This window comes from Hemicordylus capensis, chromosome 4, assembly GCF_027244095.1.
Source record: "Hemicordylus capensis ecotype Gifberg chromosome 4, rHemCap1.1.pri, whole genome shotgun sequence".
Lineage (NCBI taxonomy): Eukaryota > Metazoa > Chordata > Lepidosauria > Squamata > Cordylidae > Hemicordylus > Hemicordylus capensis.
The window spans coordinates 251,971,198-251,986,903 of record NC_069660.1 but is presented as its reverse complement, the minus strand read 5'-3'; the positions used below and the strand labels follow the sequence as shown (position 1 = coordinate 251,986,903).

The following is a 15,706-nucleotide window of genomic DNA, read 5'->3' as shown; positions in this document are numbered from 1 at the left end:
TGCTGTAATACAATTCATAGTTATGCACACTTAACTCTTACTACTTCAGCTATATTTATTTTTCAATATAAACTGCTTTGAGAACTTATTTTGTTGAAAATCAGTATATAAATATCCATATATGTTCCAGAACAATGTGAATTTTTAAATTTATAATAAAAATGAATGTTAATATTTAAATAAAACTTTTAACTATTGCCAGCCAATTATTAGGCCTAAGTTTACTAGCCTCTTGAATTCATTTTGTTAGTCATATCTGACAGAAGCAGATAGTGCTTGACTCAAATATTTTGATGTTCCAAAACCATCTCCCAAACCAGTTACCTAATAGCAACTGAATAGATTACTCAAGACTGATGAGTTATCTCATTCAAGAGAGATCACTTGACACTCTTTTGATTCAAGAGAGATTGATTCATTCGAAAGAGTTATAAGGGATAAGGTAGATTTGGGGGTAGATGGGAGTTTTGTTTCTGTTTGAAAAGATTATAACATAAGAAACAAGTTGACACTTCAGATTCTATATTTTTACCGCCTGATGTGTACATCTCTAGGCAGTGTACACAATTTAAAATAAAACAGTAAAACAGTTAGAATTCCACAAAATACAGTAAAAACAGCTTTTCCTAGCTGCTCTTCCCTGGTGCTAGCTGCAGCACATATACTGGCCTCTGTAGCATTTCGTTTGTAGTTGTGAAATACATATATGTACATCATTCATTCATTCATTCATTCATTCATATTCTCTCTCTCACGAGAGACCTGTTGGAATACATTGGTATTTTGTGTGGAATAATTTAAAAAAAAAAAAAAAACATTTAACCTAGGTCCAATACAGTCACAGAAGAATGCCAGAGTTTTATGGAGTAGACTATATCGCTTTCCCACACCCCCTGCAAGCTTAACGTGCCCCCTTCATATCTTGGTTTTGTGTTCTGTACAGCTGATGCTAACCCAGGCCTAAATGAACCCGCATTGACTTGTTTTTAATTAGGGTTAAAGTGAGTTCAGAAGGACATCCAAGTCACTTACTGAATCTCCATCCCTGTAATACTTGCACTTTCGTGGAAGTTTCCTGTTAGTGCTGTCATACATAACCCTGAATAATATGCCTGAAAATACGAATCTCCTCCTTTATACAATGTACTTGACTTATAATAATAATTGAGTGTGTAATTTATTTGTTCACATACTGCTCAGAAACATTGATGGTGGAGAGATGTGCCCATGCTGCTGTGGGGCTTCATGCAGCACATCAGTGCTTCTGTGGAGGCAAGCTGATCTGTTCCTACTAAGCGTTGTGCAGTTGCACAACGGAAGTAGTGTCGAAACTCTGATTGTGCATTGCTTAGTTGGAATAGAGTGGGGCTGACGTGCTTTGTAGAGCCCTGCTGCAGCAGTGTGGGCACCTCTCTCAGCCATCACCGTTTCTTTGCTCGGTATAAGTGCAAACGTCTTCATTGGTAAGCTTGTGTTATATATACTGCTGATGAATAATAACCTTACATGTTTCATAGGAAATGGCAGCAGTATCTGCTTTTCTTCAGCCAGGAGCACCTAGACCATACCCTTCCCATTACATGGATACTGCAATTCAGACCTATAGGGACATCTGCAAGTAGGTGGCTATTTATCATTCATTCCTCCCAGTAAAAGATAAATTTCAATAAAGCCTTATTGAATATTTTACTTTTCATTGCCCATATATGATTACTCTGTGTGGTATCAGCAGTATATAGAGGTTTGTGTGTAATTAACGTATGAATACAATTGTTCTGGCTGGCTAGGAAAGTTACTTTTAATGCACTCAAAGACAAAGGTGAATTCATATTCTAATTTGCCTTATGTTGACTTCCACATAAATTCTCAAGTTATATCTTAGTTTTACCAAAGAAGAAACCTAGTTAAATTGTGTTGAATTAAAAAATAATAATCCCATAGCAGATAGACATAATTCCAATGGCAAAACAGTTCAACTTGTTTGTTACAGTGTCAGTGAGCCTTCTTCCCAGGCCTGTACTCAAACAGCAAGACCACTTTTACTAAAGAAATGCTATATCGATTGTTAGCTAATTAAAATTACAGATTCGTATACTAATATACCATTCATGAAACACAGCATTAAGATGTGCTAACTGGACTTAAATTCATGTCTTCTAGAAACATGATGTTGGCTGAGAGATGTGTGCTGCTTAGTGCGGAAATATTAAAAAGCCAAAGCAAATACTCGGAAGCAGCAGCTCTCTTGATACGCTTAACCAGTGAGGTAGATAATATTTTTATTCATTGTTCTTGTGCGTTGAAATGAAATGGTTTTTCTTTTTTCTTCTTAACTTCATTTCCTTAAACAAAATTTTCTAGGTAGAAAGGTGTAATACTATCTGGCTGAAAACTTTATTACGTCGGGTAATGATTCTATTTGTGCAAACTTATTTCAGAAAGCAATCTTTTTCACTGCTTCATGCACATACTCAGAGTTTTGTAATTGATGGGAAAATAATAAAACCCAAGTCCTCATATTCAACAACCACATTTTGAGAACTCCTGTTGTTCTTATTTGGAAGAAATTTGTCAGGAGACTAAAACTAACTTTTATCATTACTATAGTTACACATGTTCTTATGTGTGAGAAAAATACACATGCATTCAAGTATAATATTATACTTATAACAAATATATATATATATATATATATATATATATATATATATATATATATATATATATATAAAATAAATAACAAAGTAACTAACAAGCAAGGATATGCAGAGTATACTTGCTGAAGGAACCCACGCATTATACTGACAGATTGTGGTTGTCACATTTCCTCAAACTTCTTAAAAGTCATGCATAAATAAGTTTAAATAGTAACAAAATCATCCAAAATGCAGTACAAAACAATCTGTAATATGCAGATACTTTTCTTCTTAGTAAACATTAGATGGAGGTTCATGAGATAATATAAATCCTCTTGATCAGATGTTGACAGTGTTTCAGAATTACAGATCATTTTTGGCTTGTAATAGCCCCTATTGTTCACTATCTTAAAAAAATTCTTTCATTTAATTGAACTGTGTTAAAGCTTACACTCTTGTTTTTTAATTTTTCTGTGGAAAAATGGCAGCAGAGCGCTTGGATGGGAATGGTGAGTGTTAGAAATGTTAGCCTGAGTAGCTGGAGGCTTAGGTAGTGTTGAAATGAACACATTTTCACTCACTTGTGTGCCAAACTATTTTGATACCTGGCTATTGGCAAAAAAATAACAAAGTAAAATTTTATTCACATTACTAGATTCATGTAGTTCTGAACATGGTCCTCAGAGCATGACAGTGCTTGCTTAACTTACTGAACTTTAGGTAAACAAGTCTTGGAAGGAGCACTGCACTCTTTAAGAATGTCATTATATCCAATCACGGGGGGGGGGTGGGGGAGCCCCTATAGAAGGCATTCTCTCGTAATTTTTGGGCATGGACAGTTTTACATTCTACAAGTTTATCCACTGCCTTTGTGCAATGTGTACTGCCACAAATGTTGAAGAAAGGACAAAAGAGATGAGATGCTTCCTTTTTAAAAAAAACACCCCAAAACTTAACAATATAACTTTGAGTTTAAAACAGACAAACATGTTTCCAGCATGCTCACTCTCCTTTGTCAAATACAACAGTGAGTATTTTTGTGTGTCATTGCTGAGAGATAATTCTAAAGTTTTCTGGCATAAGCAGTAAGTGTGTTTGTGTGTGTGTAATATATTGCATTTAACTGTGTGTATGAAGTGTTTGCAGTGGAAGTTGGATGTAATTTAATTGATGTTAGCTGATGAAGATTTTAACAAGCCAGCAGTTTCAATGCATCTGTAATATGATGGGTCTGTCCATAGGTTTGGACTTCAAAGCTTTCTCTTACGATATTTTAAGTGTCATGAATACAACTATTTCCTTGCTGCTTAATATAATTTGTATCGCTTATTGCTCATTGTTTTTAATAGGATTCAGACCTTCGGAGTGCGCTGTTGCTAGAGCAAGCTGCCCACTGTTTTATAAACATGAAAAGTCCTATGGTTAGAAAATTTGCCTTTCATATGATACTGGCTGGCCATAGGTATAGTAAAGCAGGACAGGTAAGTTTTGCATATTGAGAAAGACATACTGATTCCTTAATTATCCAGTTGACTTGGTTGTGTGTTTGCATGGGGGTGGGGATGAGAGGGTACAATTACAGTGTTGATTGTTCATCCACATGTCTTTATTCAAAGACAATTTATGAAGTTGATCTCAAGAGCTCTTCTTACTGCTATATCAGCTTGTCCTACCATGATTAAAAAATATTTTTTAATTGTCAACTGTTGCTTTATTTATTACATCTATATACCACTTCATATCAGCGTCTCATGGTGGTTTACAAAATAAACAAGAAAACCAGAATGAAAATAAACGTTAAAACAGATAAAAATGTAAAGCAACTATTTAAAACAATTTAAAACAGTAACAATAATAATAAAACCAACTTACAGTTGATCAAAGACTTGATGAAGTGTATGTGTCTTGAGCACTCTTTTAAAACCTTCTAGAGATGGGGAAGTTTTTACAACAGGGAGTCTGTTCCAGAGCCTCAGAGAAGCTGTAAAAAAGGCCTGGCCATGAGTCACCACCAGACAAGCTGGAAACAGTCGAAGGTGGACCTCTCCCAAAGTTCTTAATAAGTGGTGGGGGTCCTGAAGCAGAAGGTGCTCTCTTGGGCCCAAGCAATTTCTATAGGATCCTTTGATCCTGATTCATATTATATACTTAATACTGCTCCAGTTAATTGAAATGTGGTATTCCTACACTTTAGAAAGGAAAATGTTAAACTAAATAATATAGGAAAGTGAAAATAGTGCCTGTAGCTTATGACATCGCAACATGGCCTTAGACATTGAACTGTATCAGGATCATGGTGTCTTGCTGCCTTGGAGAATAAATGTAATGGCATTAAATGTGTGTACTTTAAATTGATAGATTTAGCTTGGATCCAATAATGAGCATTGGTATTCTTTTCAAATACAAAGTTCTTTTGTATAGTGCTTTTTGAGTGTAAAACTTTCTTTGTGATGTTACCTTGATGTCATCCTTACACCATTCTGTAAGATAAGTGTTATATCTATATTGTAGCTCAGAATTTGAGTCTGAGGTAGAGGCTTGCCCAAGGCCACTTTGTGAGTTCATGGCAAAAGTAAGATTCCAACCAGGGAAATCCTCATTCACAGCTTATCCCTTAGCCACTGCACTAAACCAGTTCTCTATACTTAAGGCTTCAGGTCATTCGGAGCAGGGATGGCATTCTAATGAGACTCACTGAATTTGTTGCCTCATGAGGTGAATTGCCTACTCCCCCCACTCTACTTGATGGTGTACGCCATTTTACTCCCATTCTCTTCCTACGGCTTCTCCATCTGAGTTCCACCCCACTTCTCTCTGGTGGCTTCTGCAGCCTGCTTGTCTGTCTATGTAATCTTTGCTTCTCCTGGCAAACTTCCAGTATGCTGCAGCCATGGCTGGATTGACTCGGCATAGGACCTCCAGATAGACCAGAGAGAGTGGGCCAGTTGTGATCAACGCTGTTGCCCAGGCAGCAGGGATGATGCTACTCTCAAGATCTTTCAAGAGGTTTTGCTGCCTCTTGTGAGAATGCTCAGGTTGCTGGGGTTTTTTTGAAAGGCAAAGGGGAAGGCGAAAGAAGGCTAAATGCTGCACAGGATTGGGCTTGGCTTAAAAGAAGGGGGTTGACCAGTGCCTGTGTGCACACACACTGCTCCTGCTGTTTGTTTCATGGTCTTGTATTGTCCTAAAGGATTGTTTTGTACTTTTTATTTTAGTTTTTAACTTCTTTGGCTTGTGGAGTGGTATTTGATGATATATTTAAATTTTTATCTTACAGAAGAAGCACGCATTACGATGTTATTGTCAAGCCATGCAGGTTTATAAAGGGAAAGGATGGTCACTTGCAGAAGATCATATCAACTTCACTATTGGCCATCAGTCTTTTACACTTCGGCAGCTTGACAATGCTGTGTCTGCTTTCAGGCATATTTTGATAAATGATAGCAAGCAAACTGCTGCTCAGCAAGGGGCCTTCCTCCGAGAATATCTTTATGTTTATAAGGTATTATGCCAGTCTTTATCCTCAGTGGGATCTTAATCTGCAACTTAACTATTAACAAGCATTCTTGAAATTATCTTGAAATGTTTCCGTTGTGTTGTGAGGATAAACATAACCATGTACACTGCTCTGCGCTACTTGGAGGAAGAGTGGGATAGAAACATAGTAAATAAAATATAAACTTCGTATTCCTCCCTCCAATTTTGTGTCCTTAATCCCAATGGCGAGTTTATCAGCCATTCAAAGTTCTGCAGTTCTTACTTGTCAATGTTAATTCAAAACTGTTTTTTCTTTATTGCAGAATGTAAGTCAACTATCACCTGATGGACCTTTACCCCAGCTTCCTTTACCCTATATTAATAGTTCTGCAACACGAGTATTCTTCGGACACGACAGGCGGCCAGCAGAAGGTTAACACATCTGTATTCTTTTTGTCGATATGAGCTAATTAGGATAGAATGCAAGAAACCTAATATAAGGCTGGGTCTAGATATGGAGCAGAATGTGATTGGTAAAATGGACTGAATCACTTTATACTACATGTGGGAAATTCCATTTCTTAACACTTAGCTAAAAACTCCCTCCATATGGAGAAAGATTCAAGCTGAGGCTCTTGTTTGTACTGTTTATTAAATTTGCAATGGGTTTTAATGTTGGATAACTTTTGAAAAATGGCGTTCCTCATCTGGTGTCTGATGTGACACAACTTAGGGGAGACACCCAGAAATGTCCATCACTAGTGGTAATGTTCTTGCACAGGTGGAAAGTTATTCTACAATGTTGCTATGTAGAGAAAGTAACCTTTGTGCCAGACTAGTTCTTTGTATTACTGAAACATATTGCACAACATATTACATTTCCTCTTTCAAAAGCTTTCATCACTAATGCTGGTTCTTCTGCTAGCAGTTATGCAGCAGTGCAGAACACCATCATTGCTAAAATTCCTTCTGCACACAGCACTGTGCATATCCGCTTAAATGTACTATTTTATCTTTCTGCCACCTCATTCTACTGCATGTTTAGACCAAGCCTGTTATGTTTTTATGGACACTGTTTGATTTATAATTTTGTTCTACCCAAATGTGCATTAGCAGATGAAAGGTCAATGGAAGCACTCATGCTAATGGTTATAGGTTTAGGGAAGCAACTCATTCCTTGGCTCCCATAGTCCGTTAGGATGCTTTCAGATGTGAAACAGCACACAGGATTATCTTGGTGTGTTTGTGCCTAGAAGCAATCAGCATGAGTATTTAAAGAGCCCCTGGTGGTGCAGTGGTAAAACTGCTGCCCTGTAACCAGAAGGTTACAAGTTCGATCCTGACCAGGGGCTCAAGGTTGACTCAGCCTTCCATCCTTCCGAGGTCGGTAAAATGAGTACCCAGAATGTTGGGGGGCAATATGCTAAATCATTGTAAACCGCTTAGAGAGCTTCCAGCTATAGAGCGGTATATAAATGTAAGTGCTATTGCTAAGTGCTATTGCTATTTCAACAGTTTCTGTGTGACCTGTAAGTATTGGGTAGGGATGTGCAGACCGGTTCGGGATCGAACTGACACCCCATCCCCCCGGTTCAGTCTGCACCGGAACTGAACCTCCAGACATGTTCACGAATTTTCATTACTATTTTAAAATAAATTTAAAGTCCCTTTAGGGGGCTTCCTGTATGCTGTGGGTGTGTGTATCCGCGATGGTTCCCCTCCTCCCTGCCGGCCTCTGAAGTCACTGCTACACCCCAGGAAATGGATCATTTTTGGCCCATTTGGGCCGCCGCGCATGCATAAATGAGCTCTGCAAGGCCCTAGGTCATGCCAGGGCTCGCAGGGGTCATTTATGCATGTGCGGCGGTGGCCAAAATGGCGGCAGTGACTTCAGAGGCCGGTGGGGGGAAGGGGAACCCTCACTGAAACACACACACACACACACACCCTGCGGCATACAGGAAGCTCCCCGAAGGGGCTAAAGGCACTTTAAATTTATTTTAAAATAATAATAATAAATATGCGACCGTGTCCAGACAGTACCGGGGGTGGGGGGATTTGATGGGGACCGGACTTGGCCGGTCTGGTTCGAGCCCAGTCTGGACTTGAACCGAACTGGGCCAGCCAGTTCCATGCACACCCCTAGTATTGGGCAGATCTCTAATGCACCTAGAACTTGCAAAAAGTGCTACTGCCACTGGAGGCTGCAGTTACTCTGAACTCATCTCTACACCAGAGTTGCTCATTCAGTCTGGTACTGATATTCTTGCAAGGAGTATGCACTTCCTCTAAATTGGCATAGATTGTCTTTCTGGATTTCTTGGGTAAAATCATGTATCTCATTAAAAAGGTGCACATGTTGGGTACATTTTTGCTTTCTGGTCCTCTATTGCCCTACCCCCTTCTCTTTCATTTAGGAGATGTGGTTGTTTTCCCCCTGGAGTTCTTCTTGCACCATGACCTGCTCATGGACACCCATTGCTAATTTTGGTAGCAAGAGAGTTTAATTGAAACAAAACAAAAAGCCCCAAGAATGTAATTCTGGGAGGTGTGTGTTTGTGAGGGGTGGGGAGAGAACTAAAAGTAAAATCAAATGTTTGATAAGAGACCAGTGCAGTTCCTGTCTTTTAGGTAGATATCATAACGTGTAGGGTTGGATCCCTGTGGCTTTAAAAAACTTTGATTTTGTTCAGGTTTTTTGACTAGCTGTTGAATTGTAAACTGGTGCTATCTCCTGCTTTTAAATGGCTCATTTTATTATTTAACTTTTAACTTTTATTTTATTGACTGGAATTCAAAGTGCCCCCCCCCCCCCGGCAATATACACACAATAACTTTTCATCTCCTCTCTACTGGCAGCAGCCCCCAACCCCCCTGAAAACTGGGAGTGCTTTGGAGTAGTATGAAGTGAGGTATATTGCTGTGTGTGTATGCTACCTTGTGTGTGCATGCACAAGCTTGTTTGGATCCTGCCATTTAAAAAAACCAACCACCTTTATTGAGGTCTTCAACCAATATTAACAGCATCCTTGGATTAAGACATTTTAAAATAAAGTCTAAATATAATTATAAATAAATCTATATAATAAAGTATTATTAAAAATGGGGAGCAATTCTTTATTCATCCAGTGAGAAATTCTACAAACTATAGCACAAATTCTACAAACTATAGCACAAATTCTACAAACTACAGCACAAACTATAGCACTTATTATTTCATTATTACAGTCAGATAGCAACCAAGCGATATAACTCATCCAAATGTAGGAACATAGGAAGCTGCCTTATACCAAATCAGACCATTGGTCCATCTAGCTCAGTATTGTCTACAAAAACTGTCAGTGGCTTCTCCAAGGTTGCAGGCAGGATATCTCTCAGCCCTATCTTGTTGGTGCAAGAGGGTGGGACTTGGAATTTTCTGTATGCAAGCATACAAGTGCTCTTTCCAAAGTGGCCCCAGCCCCTAAGGGGAATGTCTTATTGTGTTTCCATGTAGTCTTCCATTCAAATGCAACTAGGGTGGACCTTGCTTAGCAAAGGGGACAATTCATGCTTGTTACCACAAGACCAGCTCTCTGGTCCAGAAAATTTTCCTATCAGAGGCTGGAACAAATTGCCCTCCATTAACATTATAATATTTCTGTATAGCAGATGCAGTCCTTGATGCAGATTGAATCATATATTCTTTATGCGCCCATCAGTCACCTTAAGTGGCACAGTGGGGAAATGCTTGACTAACAAGCAGGAGGTTGCCGGTTCAAATCCCCGCTGGTACTACATCGGGCAACAGCAATATAGGAAGATGCTGAAAGGCATCATCTCAGACTGCGTGGGAAGAGGCAATGGTAAACTCCTCCTGTATTCTACCAAAGAAAACCACAGGGCTCTGTGGGTGCCAAGAGTAGAAATCAACTTGACGGCACACTTTACCTTTACCTGCTACCCAAAGCTAGTAACACTATTCCCATATTTAAATACCTTAACCTGCTCAATCTAAAGACCATTTATGCACCACCTCTTCTTTTGGATTTTTTTTTGTGAAAGCCATTATTTTGGTCATTTGATAACTTACCTTCAAACCATTATCTTCACTATATTCAGCCAGTATCTTTTGGGTCCTCTTAAGCCCTATAGGAGTAAGCAACAAAATTGCCACATCGTCCGCATACAACAAGATCAAACTATGTTTTTGAGCGAGCTTTGGAGGGTGCTAATCTAAATTGTCCAGTCAGTTCACTAGGGAATTTATATATAGTTTGAATTGGGGGGAGGGGGGAAAAGAGGGGTGCAAGGATACAACCTTGTTTAACCCCTCTTTCTGTAAATGAAAGAGGCCCTCTTGCTGAAAGATGGCCTTGTGGGTTACCCTTAGGCTGGTATCTAACCCTTAGGCTGGTATCCTGGTAGAGCTGACAAATGAATAGAAGCAATCTTCTATCCACTGGGGAAGCAGCAAATTTCTTCCAAAGTGTGCCTCTATTAATGGAGTCGAATGCAAATCTAAAACCTATGAAGGCCATATAGAGTGCAAACTTAGGTTTACATGAGACTCCCTTCCCTAAAACCTGCTTACTCCTCAGCTGTAATTCTCTCCTGTTCACACCAGTCTTGCAATTCTATCCGTCTATGTCTTTCATACTATTTGCTTATTACATTCAATAAGCTATTACATTCTATAGTTTGCTGGGCCTTGAAGATGGGGATAAGAATAGCTAAATCCCAATCTTTAGGTATATGAGCTGTTCTCTCAATGTGTGTTCTCTCAAAGAGGCCAATATTGGTGACCACCAGTCAATATTTTATTGCAATACCTCTGATGGAACAAAATAGCCTCCTGGGGCCTTCCATGGTTTTACTTGGGAGATTAAACCACCAATCTCAGAGACTGATACCTCTGGCCACTGAGCAATATGATCTAACAAATCAATGATAGTTTAAAATAGTATACATATAGAAAAACAATAAATGAATGGCTAGTATTCTGCTGCCAAATTTTTGGCAAATCAGTATGTGAAATGCAGCTGTCTCGCACTGGTTCCTTGACCTCTGATTTTTGTTGTGATCTGTTGTACATTCCCAATATTGGGTTTTGCGCCTGCGCAGTAGCCTCGTGGGTGGAATTCTCAAGCTCCTCAAAGTGTTTCTGCTCTGCCCCTTGCGCTCAGCATGACAGTTACTCTGGTGCACTGTCTCCCAAACTCCTTTAGATTTCTGCTCCCTTCCTGCCAGCAACATACAGCCTTTCCAGGAAAGAATGTGTACAGAATGGATATTGCAGAAAACTATTACAGTTGAAGTTTATATTACTAATTTTAATAAAAGCATGAAGTGAGTAAGGGTGTAAAAGTTCAATCTTTTTTGGTTTGGCAACTGAAGTGATTGTCAATTTTTATATATTCATAACTAGGTGAAAAACAGGCAGCAACACACATAAGCCTTGATCAGGAATACGACTCTGAATTTACACAGCAATGGAAGGAACTTGAAGAGCAAGTTGTGGCTGCAGCTAATAAAGGCACAGCATTGTCTAATTTCCAGCCAACACAGTATTGTCTGAACAGATACTCAGATAATTCTAGATTTCCACTTGGTGTAGTAGAAGGTAAAAATTTTGAGCACATTTTGAAAAACAATGTATGGCATTAAACGTAACTGTATTCAGCAAAGTTGCTGTATGGAATACAATTGCAGTTATCTAATTTTAAATTATGAATTCCTTGGTTTATTCTCATATTTTGTAACAACGGCCTGCCTAAAAGTCCGTAATGATTTTTCTTTTTAATAGAACCAATAACAGTGGAAGTAGCTTTTAAAAATCCATTGAAAGTTCCACTTTTGTTAACTGACTTGTCACTACTTTGGAAATTCCAACCAGAGGACTTCAGTTCAAAGAACAGTGAAGAAACAAAAGAAATAGTAAGTAATTAGAAAATGTCCTATAGTGACATTTTATACAGTTCAAGTAATATATATGATATCGTTACTACTATTGGACAATGAATCAACTTCATATGTATAGAAATCTATTAAATAAATAAATAAATAAATTGATTTTTCTTGCCATTCATTACAAATAGGATACCTGTCTACCCATCTGTCATAGCTTGCCATTTTCACAAGTTACCTAACTTAAACTGCATTAATGTGTGTTTACAAGTACTACCGACAACAGTTTAATGTTAGGGATGTGCAGAACATTTCAAGCTCAAAATGTTACTACTTCAAAACAGGCTGTTTTGAGTGTTTCAAGCACATGAAGCAAAAACAGAACATGCTTCAAATGAAGGGCCTGTTTCGAGCTAGGAACAGAATGACCCCGTTCTGAGTCAGAATGTTTTGAGTATTCCAAGTGCCATTATGGAGGTGTGTTTTTCCCTTGCTGACTGGTTTTGGCACTGGCTTCTGATTGGCTTGCGATTTCCTTGTTTCTTGGTGGACTTATCATACAAATCAAGTTGATTTGTATGATAAGCCAACCAAGAAACAAAGAGATTGCAAGCCAGTAGGAAGCCCGTGCCAAAAGCAGTCAGCAAGAGAAAAACACACCTCCATAATGGCACTCAGAACACTCGAAACATTCCAGGGTGGTTCTGTTGGAACAACCTGCCCTACTTGTTGTTCCAGTGGAATGTTCTGAGCATTTGCGTTCTGAGATCAGAATGGAACGCAAATCCCGTTCTGGGCACAACACCTCTTTAATGTTGAGAAACAGTGGTATATTTAATGGAAATAGGTTTTCACATTGTCTTTTGTTTTTTAGGAGACATGTGGAAAAGAGACGATTGGAGCAGAAGTAATATCAGAATTCTCGATTAATAGTGAAGAAACAAAAATGGTAGGTAGCTATACATAAAATATGTTAATATCAAACTCACCAGAAGTAAAATTGTGGAAATTAAATTTCTGTAGTGTATTGGAGTTTAAAATATTGTACGAGGATATAGTACTTTAATTTATTACAGTGGTATTTGGTGGTGGCGGTGGGGTTAACTCAAATAATTACTGCATTGAGTCGCCCCCCCACCCATGGGTTTATCAGGGTGACCTTTCTCCCTTCTTGTCACCCTCTAGTGGTTCAGACGCTGAGTGTACTCCCTTCTCTGTCCACCAGGAGGCAAGCTGAAAAAGAGCTGACTGTGGGTTGCTCTAGGAAGCATTTCCCACTTATCCTTGGTGACCAGTGTTCTCCTGCTTCCACAATGAACAGATGCAGGTTTATGGCTTCATAACAGGAGCCAGTCACTACTGGTGGGTGTTCTTTTCTGGCCAGCTCAGGGGAAACAACAACAACAACAATACATAAACAAATGAACAGAACAGAAGAAATAAGAGATGAGAAGTTAGCCACCCCGAGCAAGGAGAGCACTTTAGTCCATTTTTTATCTACTGCCAGGTACTGGCTAAGTACCAGAAGCTTTTCAATAGATGTCCCTCTCATCAACCCAGACACAATAGTTGTTGCAGCCTGTTCCAGCCTGGAGAGTGTGGTGGAGCAGCAAAGTTACACAGGACCTGTGGTCAAATCACAAAGCCTAGTTCAGTATCAGTGTCCTTGGTCTCACTGTGAATGACACTGCTGAGCTTGTTATCAGTTTCAGATCAAAGTCCTCAGCACTCATATGATCACACAGAAATCAGCCCTGTCATAAGCAACAAATGGGAGCCTAATGTCACCATCCCTATGCAGGGAGGCTGAACTCTTCTGCTAGGTAGAATGGAGCCATCCCCTTGGGGTAAACACTACATTCTTGAGTAAGGCTGACTGGCTAACACCTCAGTCCCAGAGGGTAGAGTCTATACAGGTTTCTCCTGCTTTGGTAACCTGTGTTGAGACCTCAGTGCCACACAGTACAGACTCCAAACTTCTTCTGCAGAAGAGCATGCGAGTGCGGGGCATTGATGCTCTTGTGCAACTATAGATGCAGGACCTTTTCTGTACCATCCCTATGTTCTCTCTGCTGACTAAGGTGCTAGGCAAGATGAGGTCAAAATGAGGCAGTATGATCCTCATGGCTTCCAAATAGCCTTGCTAGCCCTGGTTTGTGGACATTGTCCATCTCTTCATTTCACCTCCATCAAGTTCCCTCCCTGCCATCTCCAAGATAGAGCAGAGAGATATTCCTGCCTGCAACCTTGGAGAAACTGCTGCCAGTCTGTGTAGACAATACTGAGCTAGATGGGCTTATGGTCTGACTCATTATATGGCTGCTTCGTATGTTCCTAAAGACAAAGCTGCTGGCAAGCCTTCCTCTAGAAGAGTGCTACTTCACACACTTAGAACTGCAACCACTTCTTGGGCCTTGCACTCTTCAGCATGTTCTGAAGAGGTCGGAAGGACACCAGCTGGCCTCAATCCACATCTTCCCTTGGTGTTACAAAATCAACCTCTTCAGTTCTTGCTGCAATTATAGCAACTAGACAGCTCCTTTCCTCCCAGCTCCATTGGGACACTGTTATGTGATGCCCCAGTGTGTGAACCACCAGAGGGCAACACGTAGGGAGAAGTGAGAATTTGTTGACCTACAATTTTTCCTATTAGTTCATCCCACAGTGATGCAGCCCTTCCTTGTGTCTGCTGTAGAGTCTGGGTTCATTAATGTGGAATCCTTCAACTTGTTGAGTTTTGCATAATGCATTGCTATGACTGGCCTCTGCAGGGGAAATGGGAGAGAGTTCCTAGTCCAGCTCATAGTCAACATTTCAAAGAGCTTGTCTCTTGGTGAATGGAGAACACCCCTTTGTCTAGACAGTCAAGTGAACAAAGAAAAGGAGAATTCACAGAGAAGTAAATTGTTTTGTGTCTGTAGAATATCTGAAAGCAACAGCAAAACGGTTGCCTATTTTGTCTGTTGAATGCTGCAATTACTTTTTGAAATGCCCTCATAGCAATAATAGGGTTGTATCCTAATAATGGGTGGTATCCTAAGAGTTTCTTCCTTTGGAGAAATTTGCCTTTCTCTGGAGGGAGGAAATTTTTATATACAACCCAATAAAAATGGAATTAATTTCACAGATCATGTCTTAAAATGGTAAATATAGCTGTTTACTTTTGTGTAACTAAAATGGCACATAAATGTAAATAAGTACTCTCTATACTAGCAACAACAAAAATTTAACATATCTCCACAGGCAAGACTAAAGCTCTTTCCCCATCAAACAGGGGAGCTACACATTCTGGGAGTCGTTTACAATCTTGGCACTATTCAGGGCACTACCATGCTAGATGGAGTAGACTCTTCTGTTGGATTGCAAGCGGGTAAGACTTTTATATATTTACTACAACATAAATCCTCTGAGTTCTTCATACAGGACTATGGAAAGCCACGAGATTCTGATGGCTAAACTGTTGGACTGGAAGCAACAGCAGAGATGTGTCGCCCAGAAGTTAGTACATGGAATGTGACCCTCAGAGCCATTCCTACAGCTTGGTTCATTGTCTGTATGGGTATATGTATTGCTAGCATACATCTCCCCCAATCCCAGCCCACCCAACCCAGGACTAGATTGATCTACATTGTAGAATTTCTTTTTATAGATACATAAATTTTATATAAAGTATGTATATCACCCTTCCTCTATAATAGCATTAAAAG

At 39.5% G+C, this 15,706-nt stretch overlaps 1 protein-coding gene across 4 annotated transcripts in view; it reads left to right on the top strand.

Annotated features, from left to right (window-relative positions):
- TRAPPC8 (trafficking protein particle complex subunit 8) overlaps nt 1–15,706 on the top strand; it is an 86,870-nt gene that overhangs the window by 41,074 nt on the left and 30,090 nt on the right. For 2 of the 4 annotated variants that reach the window (XM_053245682.1, XM_053245684.1), the window contains 10 exons: nt 1,518–1,618; nt 2,161–2,266; nt 3,125–3,145; nt 3,986–4,117; nt 5,914–6,138; nt 6,437–6,545; nt 11,521–11,715; nt 11,899–12,029; nt 12,874–12,948; nt 15,243–15,369. In XM_053245682.1, coding sequence (XP_053101657.1) covers nt 1,518–1,618; nt 2,161–2,266; nt 3,125–3,145; nt 3,986–4,117; nt 5,914–6,138; nt 6,437–6,545; nt 11,521–11,715; nt 11,899–12,029; nt 12,874–12,948; nt 15,243–15,369 — 1,222 coding nt within the window. The remainder of the gene's footprint in view (nt 1–1,517; nt 1,619–2,160; nt 2,267–3,124; nt 3,146–3,985; nt 4,118–5,913; nt 6,139–6,436; nt 6,546–11,520; nt 11,716–11,898; nt 12,030–12,873; nt 12,949–15,242; nt 15,370–15,706) is intronic. The other 2 variants (XM_053245685.1, XM_053245683.1) reach the window with 1 other exon arrangement.